Source organism: Triticum dicoccoides, chromosome 3A (assembly GCF_002162155.2).
Source record: "Triticum dicoccoides isolate Atlit2015 ecotype Zavitan chromosome 3A, WEW_v2.0, whole genome shotgun sequence".
In the NCBI taxonomy this organism is placed as follows: Eukaryota; Viridiplantae; Streptophyta; class Magnoliopsida; order Poales; family Poaceae; genus Triticum; species Triticum dicoccoides.
In genome coordinates, this window is record NC_041384.1 from 20,088,713 (window position 1) to 20,101,544 (window position 12,832).

Below are 12,832 nucleotides of genomic sequence, written 5' to 3' on the forward strand. Positions count from 1 at the left end.
GTAGCATGTTCATTTCATTGCATTTAGGAGCCTACTTGTTGTATATCGCAGATCGGTTCGTTTCGTAAAACGCTCGCCATTTCCAAACCGTAGCTCCGATTCCTATGATCTTTATATCGTTTTCAGGTGATTTCTTCCCCTCTATCCAGTGGCCCACTTGGTCATCCAAGTTGAGGCCAGGTTCATGCATTTTCTGTACCGTCTTGCATTTTGCATCCCGCATCGCATCCCGCATCGCATATCATCTTTGCATCTTATTGCTTGTCCTTGCACGTGGTTGATTGTATCCTTGTTGCTTGTTTGTCTTGTTGGGTAGAGCCGGGAGACGAGTTCGCTACCGAGGAGCCCGTTGAGTTTGCTTGTGAGGATCCAGTCAACTCTGACAACTGTGCAGGCAAGATGATCATACCCTCGAAATCACTACTATCTTTGCTATGCTAGTTTGCTCGCTCTTTTGCTTTGCCACTGCTACGATGCCTACCTTTTGCTTGTCAGCCTCCCAATTGCATGATTGAACCTCTAACCCACCATTGTCCTAGCAAACCGTTGATTGGCTATGTTACCGCTTTGCTCAGCCCTTCTTATAGCGTTGTTAGTTGCAGGTGAAGATTGGAGCCGTTCCTTGTTGGAACATTTATTTACTTGTTGGGATATCATTATATTGCCATGTTATCTTAATGCATCTATATACTTGGTAAAGGGTGGAAGGCTCGGCCTCTCGCCTAGTGTTTTGTTCCACTCTTGCCGCCCTAGTTTCCGTCATATCGGTGTTATGTTCCCGGATTGTTGTGTCCCTTACGCGGTTGGGCTATAATGGGAACCCCTTGATAGTTCGCCTTGATTAAAGCTTTTCCAGCAATGCCCAACATTGGTTTTACCATTTGCCACCTAGCCTCTTTTTCCCTTGGGTTTCCGGAGCCCGAGGGTCATCTTATTTTAACCCCCCCCCCCCGGGCCAGTGCTCCTCTGAGTGTTGGTCCGAACCAGGCAGCCTGCGGAGCCACCTCGGGGAAACTCGAGTGTTGGTTTTACTCGTAGCTTGACCTATCCGAGCGTGCCCTGAGAAAGAGATATGTGCAGCTCCTATCGGGATTTGTCGGCACATTCGGGCGGTGTTGCTGGACTTGTTTTGACCTGTCGAATCATCTTGTTGTACCGGGATACCGAGTCTGATCGGTGTGTCTTGGGTGGAGGTCTATTCCTTCGTTGACCGTGAGAGCTTGTTATGGGCTAAGTTGGGACCCCCCTGCAGGGATTGATCTTTCGAAAGCCGTGCCCGCGGTTATGGGCGGATGGGAATTTGTTAATGTCCGGTTGTAGATTACTTGAACTAAACTTAATTAAAATGAATCAACCGTGTGTGTTACCGTGATGGCCCCTTCTCGGTGGAGTCCGGGAAGTGGACACGGTGTTGGAGTTATGCTTGCATAGGATGTTCCTTTAGCTTCTCGCTCGTGCTTCGCCTTCTCTTCTCGCTCTCTTTTGCGTATAAGTTAGCCACCACATATGCTAGTCGCTTGCTGCAGCTCCACATATATTTGCCTTATCCATTCCTATGAGCTTAAATAGTTTTGATCGCGAGGGTGCGAGATTGCTGAGTCCCTGTGGCTCACAGATACTATAACTCCAGATGCAGGTCCAGGTGATTTCGCTCCAGGTGACGAGTACGAGCTCAAGTGGGAGTTCGACGAGGACTCTCAGCGTTATTATGTTTCCTTTCCCGATGATCAGTAGTGGTGCCTAGTGGGGATCGATTCAGGGCCTTGTCGCATGTTGGGTTCTTTTCTATTTTGGCGCCGTAGTCGGGCCATGAGTGTTTGTTTGATGGATGTTATTTATGTACTCTGATGTGACGTGGCGAGTGTAAGCCAACTATGTTATCTCCCCCTTTTATTATGTATTACATGGGATGTTGTAATGATTGCCTGACTTGCGACATTGCTTTCAATGCGGTTATGTCTCTAAGTCGTGCCTCGACACGTGGGAGCTATAGCCGCATCGAGGGCGTTACAGTCTTCCTCTTGAAGATCCATTTAATCTCAATGGCTCGCCGATAATTGGGCAAGTCAATCAAAGTCCATACTTTGTTCTCATACATGGATCTCATCTCAGATTTCATGGCCTCAAGCCATTTCGCGGAATTTGGGCTCATCATCGCTTCCTCATAGTTCATAGGCTCGTCATGGTCAAGTAACATGACCTCCAGAACAGGATTACCGTACCACTCTGGTGCGGATCTCACTCTGGTTTACCTACAAGGTTCGGTAGTAACTTGATCTGAAGTTACATGATCATCATCATTAGCTTCCTCACTAATCGGTGTAGTAGTCACAGGAACAGATTTCTGTGATGAACTACTTTCCAATAAGAGAGCAGGTACAGTTACCTCATCAAGTTCTACTTTCCTCCCACTCACTTCTTTCGAGAGAAACTCCTTTTCTAGAAAGAATCCATTCAAAGCAACGAATATATATTGCCTTCGGATCTGTGATAGAAGGTGTACCCAACATTTTCTTTTGGGTATCCTATGAAGACGCACTTCTCCGATTTGGGTTAGAGCTTATCAGGTTGAAACTTTTTCACATAAGCATTGCAACCTCAAACTTTAAGAAACGACATCTTAGGTTTCTTGCCAAACCATAGTTCATACGGTGTCGTCTCAACGGATTTAGATGGTGCCCTATTTAACGTGAATGCAGTTGTCTCTAATGCATAACCCCAAAACGATAGTGGTAGATCGGTAAGAGACATCATAGATCGCACCATATTTAATAAAGTATGATTATGACGTTTGGACACACCATTACATTGTGGTGTTCTAGGTGGCGTGAGTAGTGAAAATATTTCACATTGTTTTAACTGAAGGCCAAACTCGTAACTCAAATATTTTACTTCTGCGATCATATCATATAAACTTTACGATGATTCTCCACTTCACTCTGAAATTCTTTGAACTTTTCAAATGTTTCAGACTTGTGTTTCATCAAGTAGATATACTCATATCTGCTCAGATCATCTGTGAAGATCAGAAAATAATGATACCTTCCGCGAGCCTCAATATTCATCGGACCACACACATCAGTATGTATGATTTCCAACAAATCTATTGCTCGCTCCATTGTTCCGGAAAACGGAGTCTTAGTCATATTGCTCATGAGACATGGTTCGCAAGCATCAACTGATTCATAATCAAGTGATTCCAAAAGTCCATCAGCATGGAGTTTCTTCATGCGCTTTACACCAATATGACCTAAACGATAGTGCCACAAATAAGTTGCACTATCATTATTAACTTTGCATCTTTTGGTTTCAATATTATGAATATGTGTATCACTACGATCGAGATCCAACGAACCATTTTCATTGGGTGTGTAACCATATATGTAAACATAACAACAATTTATTCTCTTACTTAAATGAATAACCGTATTGCAATAAACATGATCAAATCATATTCATGCTCAATGCAAACACTAAATAACACTTATTTAGGTTCAACACTAATCCCAAAAGTATAGGGACTGTGCGATGATGATCATATCAATCTTGGAACCACTTCCAACACACATCGTCATTTCACCCTTAACTAGTCTCTATTCATTCTGCAACTCTCGTTTCGAGTTACTACTCTTAGCAACTGAACCAGTATCAAATATCGAGGGGTTGCTACGAACACGTAGTAAAATACACATCAATAATCTGTATATCAAATATACCTTTGTTCACTTTTCCATCCTTCTTATCCGCCAAAACTTGGGGCAGTTCCGCTTCCAGTGACCAATCCCTTTTGCAGTAGAAGCACTTAGTCTCAGGCTTAGGACCAGACTTGGGCTTCTTCACTTGAGCAGCAACTTTCTTGCCGTTCTTCTTGAAGTTCCCCTTCTTCCCTTTGCCCTTTTCTTGAAACTAGTGGTCTTGTCTACCATCAACACTTGATGCTCTTTCTTGACTTCTACCTTCATCGATTTCATCATAATGAAAAGCTCGGGAATCGTTTTCGTCATCCCTTGCATACTATAGTTCATCACGAAGTTCTACTCACTTGGTGATTGTGACTAGAGAATTCTGTCAATCACTATCTTATCTGGAAGATTAACTCCCACTTGATTCAAGTGATTGTAGTACCCAGACAATCTGAGCACATGCTCACTGCTTGAGCTATTCTCCTCCATCTTTTAGCTATAGAACTTGTTGGAGACTTCATATCTCTCAACTCGGGTATTTGCTTGAAATATTAATTTCAACTCCTGGAACATCTCATATGGTCCATGACGTTCAAAACGTCTTTGAAATCCCGATTCTAAGCTGTTAAGCATGGTGCACTAAACTATCAAGTAGTCATCATATTGAGCTAGCCAAACGTTCATAACGTCTGCATCTGCTCCTGCAATAGGTCTGTCACCAAGCGGTGCATCAAAGAAATAATTCCTCTGTGCAGCAATGAGGATAATCCTCAAATCACAGATCCAATCCGCATCATTGCTACTAACATTTTTCAACATAATTTTTCTCTAGGAACACAATAAACTGGGAGCAACATCGCGAGCTATTGATCTACAACATAGATATGCTAATACTACCATGACTAAGTTCATGATAAATTAAAGTTCAATTAATCATATTACTTAAGAACTCCCACTTAGACAGACATCCCTCTAATCTTCTAAGTGATCACGTGATCCATATCAACTAAACCATGTCCGATCATCACGTGAGATGGAGTAGTTTCAATGGTGAACATCACTATGTTGATCATATCTACTATATGATTCAACGCTCGACCTTTCGGTCTCCGTGTTCCGAGGCCATATCTATTATATGCTAGGCTCGTCAAGTTTAACCTGAGTATTCCGCGTGTGCAACTGTTTTGCACCCATTGTATTTGAACGTAGAGCCTATCACACCCGATCATCACGTGGTGTCTCAGCATGAAGAACTTTCGCAACGGTGCATACTCAGGGAGAACACTTATACCTTGATAATTTAGTGAGAGATTATCTTATAAAGCTACTGCCGAACTAAGCAAAATAAGATGTATAAAAGATAAACATCACATGCAATCATAATATGTGACATGATATGGCCATCATCATCTTGTGCCTTTGATCTCCATCTCCAAAGCATCGTCATGATCTCCATCGTCACCGGCATGACACCATGATCTCCATCATCTTGATCTATATCAATGTGTCGTCACATGGTTGTCTCGCCAACAATTGCTCTTGCAACTATTGCTATCGCATAGCGATAAAGTAAAGCAATTATTTGGCGCTTGCATCTTATGCAATAGAGAGATAACCATAAGGCTTTTGCCAGTTGCCGATAACTTCAACAAAACATGATCATCTCATACAACAACTTATATCTCATCACGTCTTGACCATATCACATCACAACATGCCCTGCAAAAACAAGTTAGACGTCCTCTACTTTGTTGTTGCAAGTTTTACATGGCTGCTACGGGCTGAGCAAGAACCGTTCTTACCTACGCATCAAAACCACAACGATAGTTTGTCAAGTTGGTGCTGTTTTAACCTTCGCAAGGACCGGGCGTAGCCACACTTGGTTCAACTAAAGTTGGAGAAACTGACACCCGCTAGTCACCTGTGTGCATAGCACGACGATAAAACCAGTCTCGCGTAAGCGTACGCGTAATGTCGGTCCGGACCGCTTCATCCAACAATACCACCGAACCAAAGTGTGACATGCTGGTAAGCAGTATGACTTATATCGCCCACAACTCACTTGTGTTCTACTCGTGCATAACATCAACGCATAAAACCAGGTTCTGATACCACTGTTGGGGAACATAGTAATTTCAAAAAAAATCCTACGCACACGCAAGATCATGGTGATGCATAGCAACAAGAGAGGAGAGTGTTGTCTATGTACGCTCGTAGACCGAAAGCGGAAGTGTTAGCACAACGCGGTTGATGTAGTCGTACGTCTTCACTGCTCGACCGATCAAGCACCGAAACTACGGCACCTCCGAGTTCTAGCACACGTTCAGCTCGATGACGATCCCCGGACTCCGATCCAGCAGAATGTCGGGGAAGAGTTCTGTCAGGACGACGGCGTGGTAATGATCTTGATGTTCTACCGTCGCAGGGCTTCGCCTAAGCACCGCTACAATATTATCGAGGATTATGGTGGAAGGGGGCACCGCACACGGCTAAGAGATCAATGATCAATTGTTGTGTCTATGGGGTGCCCCCCTGCCCTCGTATGTAAAGGAGGAAGGGGGAGGCGGCCGGCCTAGGAGGAGGGCGCGCCAAGGAGGGAGTCCTACTCCCACCGGGAGTAGGACTCCGCCTTCCATTGTTGGAGTAGGAGAGAAGGAAAGAGGGGGAGAGGAACAAGGAAAAGGGGGCTGCACCCCTTGTCCAATTCGGACCAGAGGGGGGCACCTCCTTCCTTTTGGCCTCTCCCCTCTATTCCCGTATGGCCCAATAAGGCCCATATACTCCTTGGCGAATTCCCGTAACTCTCTGGTACTCCGAAAAATACCCGAATCACTCGGAACCTTTCTGATGTCCGAATATAGTCGTCCAATATATCGATCTTTACGTCTCGACCATTTCGAGACTCCTCTTCATGTCCCCGATCTCATCCGGGACTCCGAACTCCTCCGATACATCAAAACTCATAAACTCATAATATAGCTGTCATCGAAACCTTAAGTGTGCGGACCCTACGGGTTCGAGAACAATGTAGACATGACCGAGACACGTCTCCGGTCAATAACCAATAGCGGAACCTGGATGCTCATATTGGCTCCCACATATTCTACGAAGATCTTTATCGGTCAAACCGCATAACAACATACGTTGTTCCCTTTGTCATCGGTATGTTACTTACCCGAGATTTGATCGTCGGTATCTCAATACCTAGTTCAATCTCGTTACCGGCAAGTCTCTTTACTCGTTCTGTAATACATCATCTCGCAACTAACTCATTAGTTGCAATGCTTGCAAGGCTTTAGGTGATGTGCATTACCGAGAGGGCCCAGAGATACCTCTCCGACAATCGGAGTGACAAATCCTAATCTCGAAATACGCTAACCCAACAAGTACCTTCGGAGACACCTGTAGAGCACCTTTATAATCACCCAGTTACGTTGTGACGTTTGGTAGCACACAAAGTGTTCCTCTGGTAAACGGGAGTTGCATAATCTCATAGTCATAGGAACATGTATAAGTCATGAAGAAAGCAATAGCAGCAAACTAAACGATCAAGTGCTAAGCTAACGGAATGGGTCAAGTCAATCACATCATTCTCCTAATGATGTGATCCCGATAATCAAATGACAACTCATGTCTATGGTTAGGAAACATAACCATCTTTGATTCAACGAGCTAGTCAGGTAGAGGCATACTACTGACACTCTGTTTGTCTATGTATTCACACATGTATTATGTTTCCAGTTAATACAATTCTAGCATGAATAATAAACATTTATCATGATATAAGGAAATAAATAATAACTTTATTATTGCCTCTAGGGCATATTTCCTTCAATTCCCCCCTTTATCTTCCTTTGAGGGCTCCGGGCAGGGTGCTAGCTCGAGCATCTTTTCCAGTACCGGATTCTCCAAACCCTCAGGAAGGGGGGCCGAACACCGAATCATCTTCGCCTTTGTTAGCCAGTCCTGGTCAAAGAGCGACTTCTCAGAATGATGTCATGGTAAATAAAAGATGGTGTGTTCGGCTAAAGGATTACTTACTTGGTCGGCGGTACGGTTGCTCCTCAGGCCCACGTCCTTGGTAGTATCCGGAGACTCTATTTCGGGTCCGAGGAATGATTTGTACATCTCCTCGTGCGTCAGGCCGAGGAAATTCTAAATAGTGCGCGGCCCTTCTGGGTTGAACTCCCACATGCGGAGGGGCCAACGTTTGCTAGGCTGGACTCGATGAACCAGCAGGACTTGCGCCACAATAACCAGACTGAAATCTCCTTCGAAGAGATCGCGAATGCGGCTCTGCAGTATAGGCACGTCCTTGGCTGGACCCCAGCTCAGTCCTCTGCTAATCCATGACATCAGTTGTGGTGAAGGGCCCGAGCGGAAACTAGGGGCAGCCACCCACTTGGCACTTCTGAAAGCTGTGATGTAAAACCACTCCTGTTGCCATAATCCGGACACCTCTAGAAAGGAACCTTTGGGCCACGGAGCTCCTGCTATCTTGCTTATTAATGCGCCTCCGCACGCTGCATACTGCCCCTCGACCATCTTCGGCTTCACGTCAAAGGTCTTGAGCCACAGGCCGAAGTGAGGGGTAATGCGGAGGAAGGCCTCACACACGACAATGAATGTCGAGATGTGGAGAAAGGAGTCCGGAGATAGATCGTGGAAATCTAGCCCGTAATAGAACATCAAACCCCTAACAAAGGGATCCAGGGTGAGGCCTAGACCTCGGAGGAAGTGGGAGATGAACACAACGTTCTCGTTGGGTTCAGGAGTAGGGACGACCTGCCCTCGGGAAGGTAGCCGATGCGAAACCTCGGCGGTCAGGTATCTGGCCTCCCTCAACTTCTTGATATCCTCTTCCGTAACGGAGGAGGGCATCCACCGGCCTTGAAGGCTAGATCCGGACATGATTGAAGGTCCGAAGCACCTGACATGGGCTTTGGGTGTTAGAACTCGAGGTGGGGGGAGGATTCGATTGAGCACGGGAGGGAAAAAAGTAAAGGCATTGCCCCTTTATAAAGAGGGTGAATATCAAGCGTCCTCTCCGTAGCCGTTTGGGACTTGCCTATAATCTAGGGGTCCTAGACACGGTTGGGTTACCCACGACTGTATTAATGAGAATCCCGTAATTAGGGGGACACGATCTCTGCTTTGACAAGACATGTCAAAAAACTGCCTCGCGTTATGTGCGGGGCTAGTTAAAGGAAACGGTTCGAATAATCACCGGGCCGTGACGTAATGTCGTGTTGCCAAAACAAGTTAGCAAATTGGATTTGTGGAAATATTATTCTCTATACGGTGGTATGTGGAACTTATTTTGCAGGGTCAGACACAATCCTTATATTCAAATTCTTCCGTGGTATATTCGGAGGAGGAACCCGCCTTGCAATGCCGAAGACAATACTGCGCACCGGACTCATCGTCATTGAAAGCCTGGTTCAGGGGCTACTGTGGGAGTCCTGGATTAGGGGGTCTCCGGATAGCCGGACTATATCCATTGGCCGGACTGTTAGACTATGAAGATACAGGATTGAAGACTTCGTCTCGTGTCCGGATGGGACTCTATTTGGCGTGAAAGGCAAGCTAGGCAATACGGATATGTGTATCTCCTCCTTTGTAACCAACCTTGTGTAACCCTAACCTCTCCGGTGTCTATATAAACCAGAGGGTTTTAGTCTGTAGGACAACATACAATCATACCATAGGCTAGCTTCTAGGGTTTAGCCTCTCTGATCTCGTGGTAGATCTACTTTTGTACTACCCATATCATCAATATTAATCAAGCAGGACGTAGGGTTTTACCTCCATCAAGAGAGCCCGAACCTAGGTAAAACATTGTCTCCTGCCTCCTGTTACCATCCGCCTTAGACGCACAGTTTGGGACCCCCTACCCGAGATCCACCGGTTTTGACACCGACACCCGCCATGCCGAAGACGGCCGAAAATCGCTGGAGGTGAGCTTGGATGGTGGAGGGGAGTGAAACGAAGTGGCTAGGGTTTGATCCGATGGGCGAATGGGGAGAAATATAAGTGGGTCGGATAAGCCAGCATGGGCCGGATCCGACGTGGCGGTGTGCCCCCATATCCGCCCTATATTTGGGCTGGATATGTGGGGTGTCGGTCAGTCCGAGCGTTTGAGGCGTCCGGCTGGATCAAAATTTCATGGCCGGTCAGGGCCCGGGCAGTCTGCCCGGATGGTTGTGAAGGGTTTGGGGTGCCCGGCTGCAGATGCTCTAAAAATCTTGTTTGATGACAAATAAAAATATATTTTTCGGATAAGATGTTTATAAGAACTACGAAAAGTAGTCAGCGGACTTCCTCTAAACTATACAGACATCCTACAAGATGAATTTTGAAATTTACGAAAATGTTCTACACGAGCTATCGGAAATGTTCTAATTGGGTACAACCAAAGATGTGTTGGTTGATTCAATTGAGTAGGTTGAAAATGGTTGTATGAACACTTAATAATTTGGGTAATAAACATGGTTTGAAAGGAAAGAATGACCAAAACAACTTGGAAAAACCTTCCTCCCCTCAATCTTCGCCGGCGAGACATGGATTCATCTCCCCTCCGCCCACCGCTCCGGTGGCCGATGGCCGGTGGCGGGGAAGAGAATCCTGGTGTCTTGACTCCTGCTAATAGATAGGTAGGATTTTAGTCCTCGTAGGGGCGGCGCTCCTTCTTCAAGTCTGTCTTCTGGACTCCAATCTTCCTCAAATTTGTCCATTGGGATGGATTAGACGGCGCTCCGACGTAGATTCATATCAGCTCCTTGGGGCGGTGAGGTTAAGGTTTCTCGCTGTGCGTACGCAACGGCGATATTGGTGTCAGGTTTTTCAGATTGATTCAAGGATTCAACGGCGACCACTATGGCTCCAGTGCGTTGGTCCTTAGGGGCACGTGCACGAAGACTTCCCTCGACAAGGTCGGGGCCGGCTCCGGTACGGGAGCGGCGACAACGGCGGCTCGTTCTGACGGCGACAATGGTCGTTTGATGATCCATGGATCTCAATGTAATTTTTATTATGTTTGAGGAATTTGTAGTTCTGCTGAATTTTTATAATAGATCTTATTCTTTCCGAAAAAAAGAAAAAAAAAGTCGTTCCTGTGCAATTTGGTACTAAAAGAGAAGAAGAAGAAAACATAGTCTTTTTCTGTGTGTTTTACAGTATATTAGAGGAAAAAAACACTTGCTACCTGTGCAGTGACAGAATCACAAAAAATACAGCTCTCTGCGCACTCGTCCATTCGGCGACTAGTCGACGCAGCTGACGCCACCACGCGGCGGCGGCGCTTGTTCCCATCGCCGCCACCGGCATGGCCGAGGGCACCGACACGGTGCGCGCGCCCGGCGACGCGGAGGAGATGGAGAAGGGAGAGATCGCAGGCGCCGCCGCCGGTGCCGACGGCGACTCCGCCGCGCCCCAGCCGGTGGAGCCCACCTGGGCTTTCTGGATCGGCAACGGCAACCCGCAGGAGGAGTCCGCCGGCCGGGGGAACACCGTCCACACCTTCTCCACCGTCGACGACTTCTTGAGGTCTTTTCTTCCCCCACCCTCACCTCCTCCCAAACCCTCGTTAGTCCCCAATCTGTTGGTTCCTTGTCAATGATGTATGATGACTGTAAATTTAGATTTAGATGCCCTGCGAGCAGCTCGCCTTAATCCAACACAAGACTGCTGATCTGATGCTCGAGTCTAGGACTAAAATGCTCTCTGGCTCTAGTTTGTGACCAGATTTCAGCCTCCCGCAAACAGGGATGTCTGAAAATCGACCAGTTATTTTAATTAAGCTGAACTGAGTACTGTCCATTGACTGACTCCCTGGGTTATCTTCTACCAGATGATAATGTCTGTCATTACTCACAGTGCGGTTTGTTTCAGGGTAAATTTCTGCTTCAGAAATCTTGTTATGTTTGCTTTAATAATTTGTTCCATTCTTTACTGTATTTCCACCTTTTGCGTTTACTTCATATATCCCTTTGGCTAACGATTGAGTTGGGTGGTCTTTCAGCCTTTACAATAATATCCTCCACCCTAGTAAATTGGGTGTGGGAGCTGACCTCCATTGCTTCAAGAATAAGATTGAGCCGAAATGCGAAGGCCCCATATGTGCTAATGGAGGTGCATGGACCATCAGTTGTGGCGAAGGGAAATCGCAGCCATTGTGGTTGGATACAGTAAGCATCTTTCGCATCATTCGTTTTATACAATTACTGTTTCTGTAAATCCATCCTGACTCCTTTTGACAAATATCATGTTTAGCTACTGGCATTGATTGGTGGACAATTCGAATATGGTAATGAAATTTGTGGAGCGGTCCTTAGCGTGTGTGGGAAGCAGGAAACAATAGCTATATGGATTAAAGATGCTACTAACGAAGCTGCTCAGGTAAAAGTCCTGTAGTGCATACTATGAAATTGTTTGTTTCATTTCAGGCAACAGCCACGTGGTATGCTATATCATAGACTGAAAGTTTGTCAAATACTACACCTTCCGTCTTAAAATTAGTGTCTCAAGCTTAGTACAACTTTGTACTGAAGTTAGTACAAAGTTGAGCCACTTATTTTGGGACGGAGGGAGTATAAGATAGTATAATACTGTGATCCTGGTATATAAACAAGGATGACATGGCTGTACCTGTATGGAGCCTAGTACAGTTGTGCTTGTGCCAAATGTCATTGTGTAACTTGAAATGCTCTTATATGGTTATATGAAGAGTTCAACGCAATTGAAGAAACTTATATTCCTCGAAAGACATAGCGGTACTTTGAGTGGCAGAACATTGTCGAAGAAACTTAAACCTCAAAGGATTGACATCTTTGGTTATAGTATGCATCTATGTTTGTGGTTTCCAACCTAAATTGTCCTAGGTAAAGGTTTCATTATTTCAGCCAAAATAGCGTGTTGTCTTGTATGGTTGGGGTTATTTTAACTTCTTTTTCTAATGAAATTGCTACATTTATTCGTTTCTTGGCGCATTGTTTTGAAGTATGTTTATGTTAAATCCTTGTGTAAGCATTTGGTTTTCCTTTTTGTTTAGCATTTTTCGTAGTTCTTACAATTGTGCTGCAACAGTATCCTAAAATCTGATAATCTCATGGCATTTTTATACTCGATTGAATGATGCAACCAGTGTCGGA

The 12,832-nt window shown here is 45.4% G+C and overlaps 1 protein-coding gene across 1 annotated transcript in view; it reads left to right on the forward strand.

The window, feature by feature from the left end:
* The first annotated feature begins 10,904 nt into the window (after positions 1-10,904).
* LOC119266753 overlaps positions 10,905-12,832 on the forward strand; it is a 4,147-nt gene continuing 2,219 nt past the window's right edge. The window contains exons 1-3 of the mRNA XM_037548036.1: positions 10,905-11,228; positions 11,704-11,869; positions 11,955-12,080. Coding sequence (XP_037403933.1) covers positions 11,008-11,228; positions 11,704-11,869; positions 11,955-12,080 — 513 coding nt within the window. The 5' untranslated portion in view covers positions 10,905-11,007. The remainder of the gene's footprint in view (positions 11,229-11,703; positions 11,870-11,954; positions 12,081-12,832) is intronic.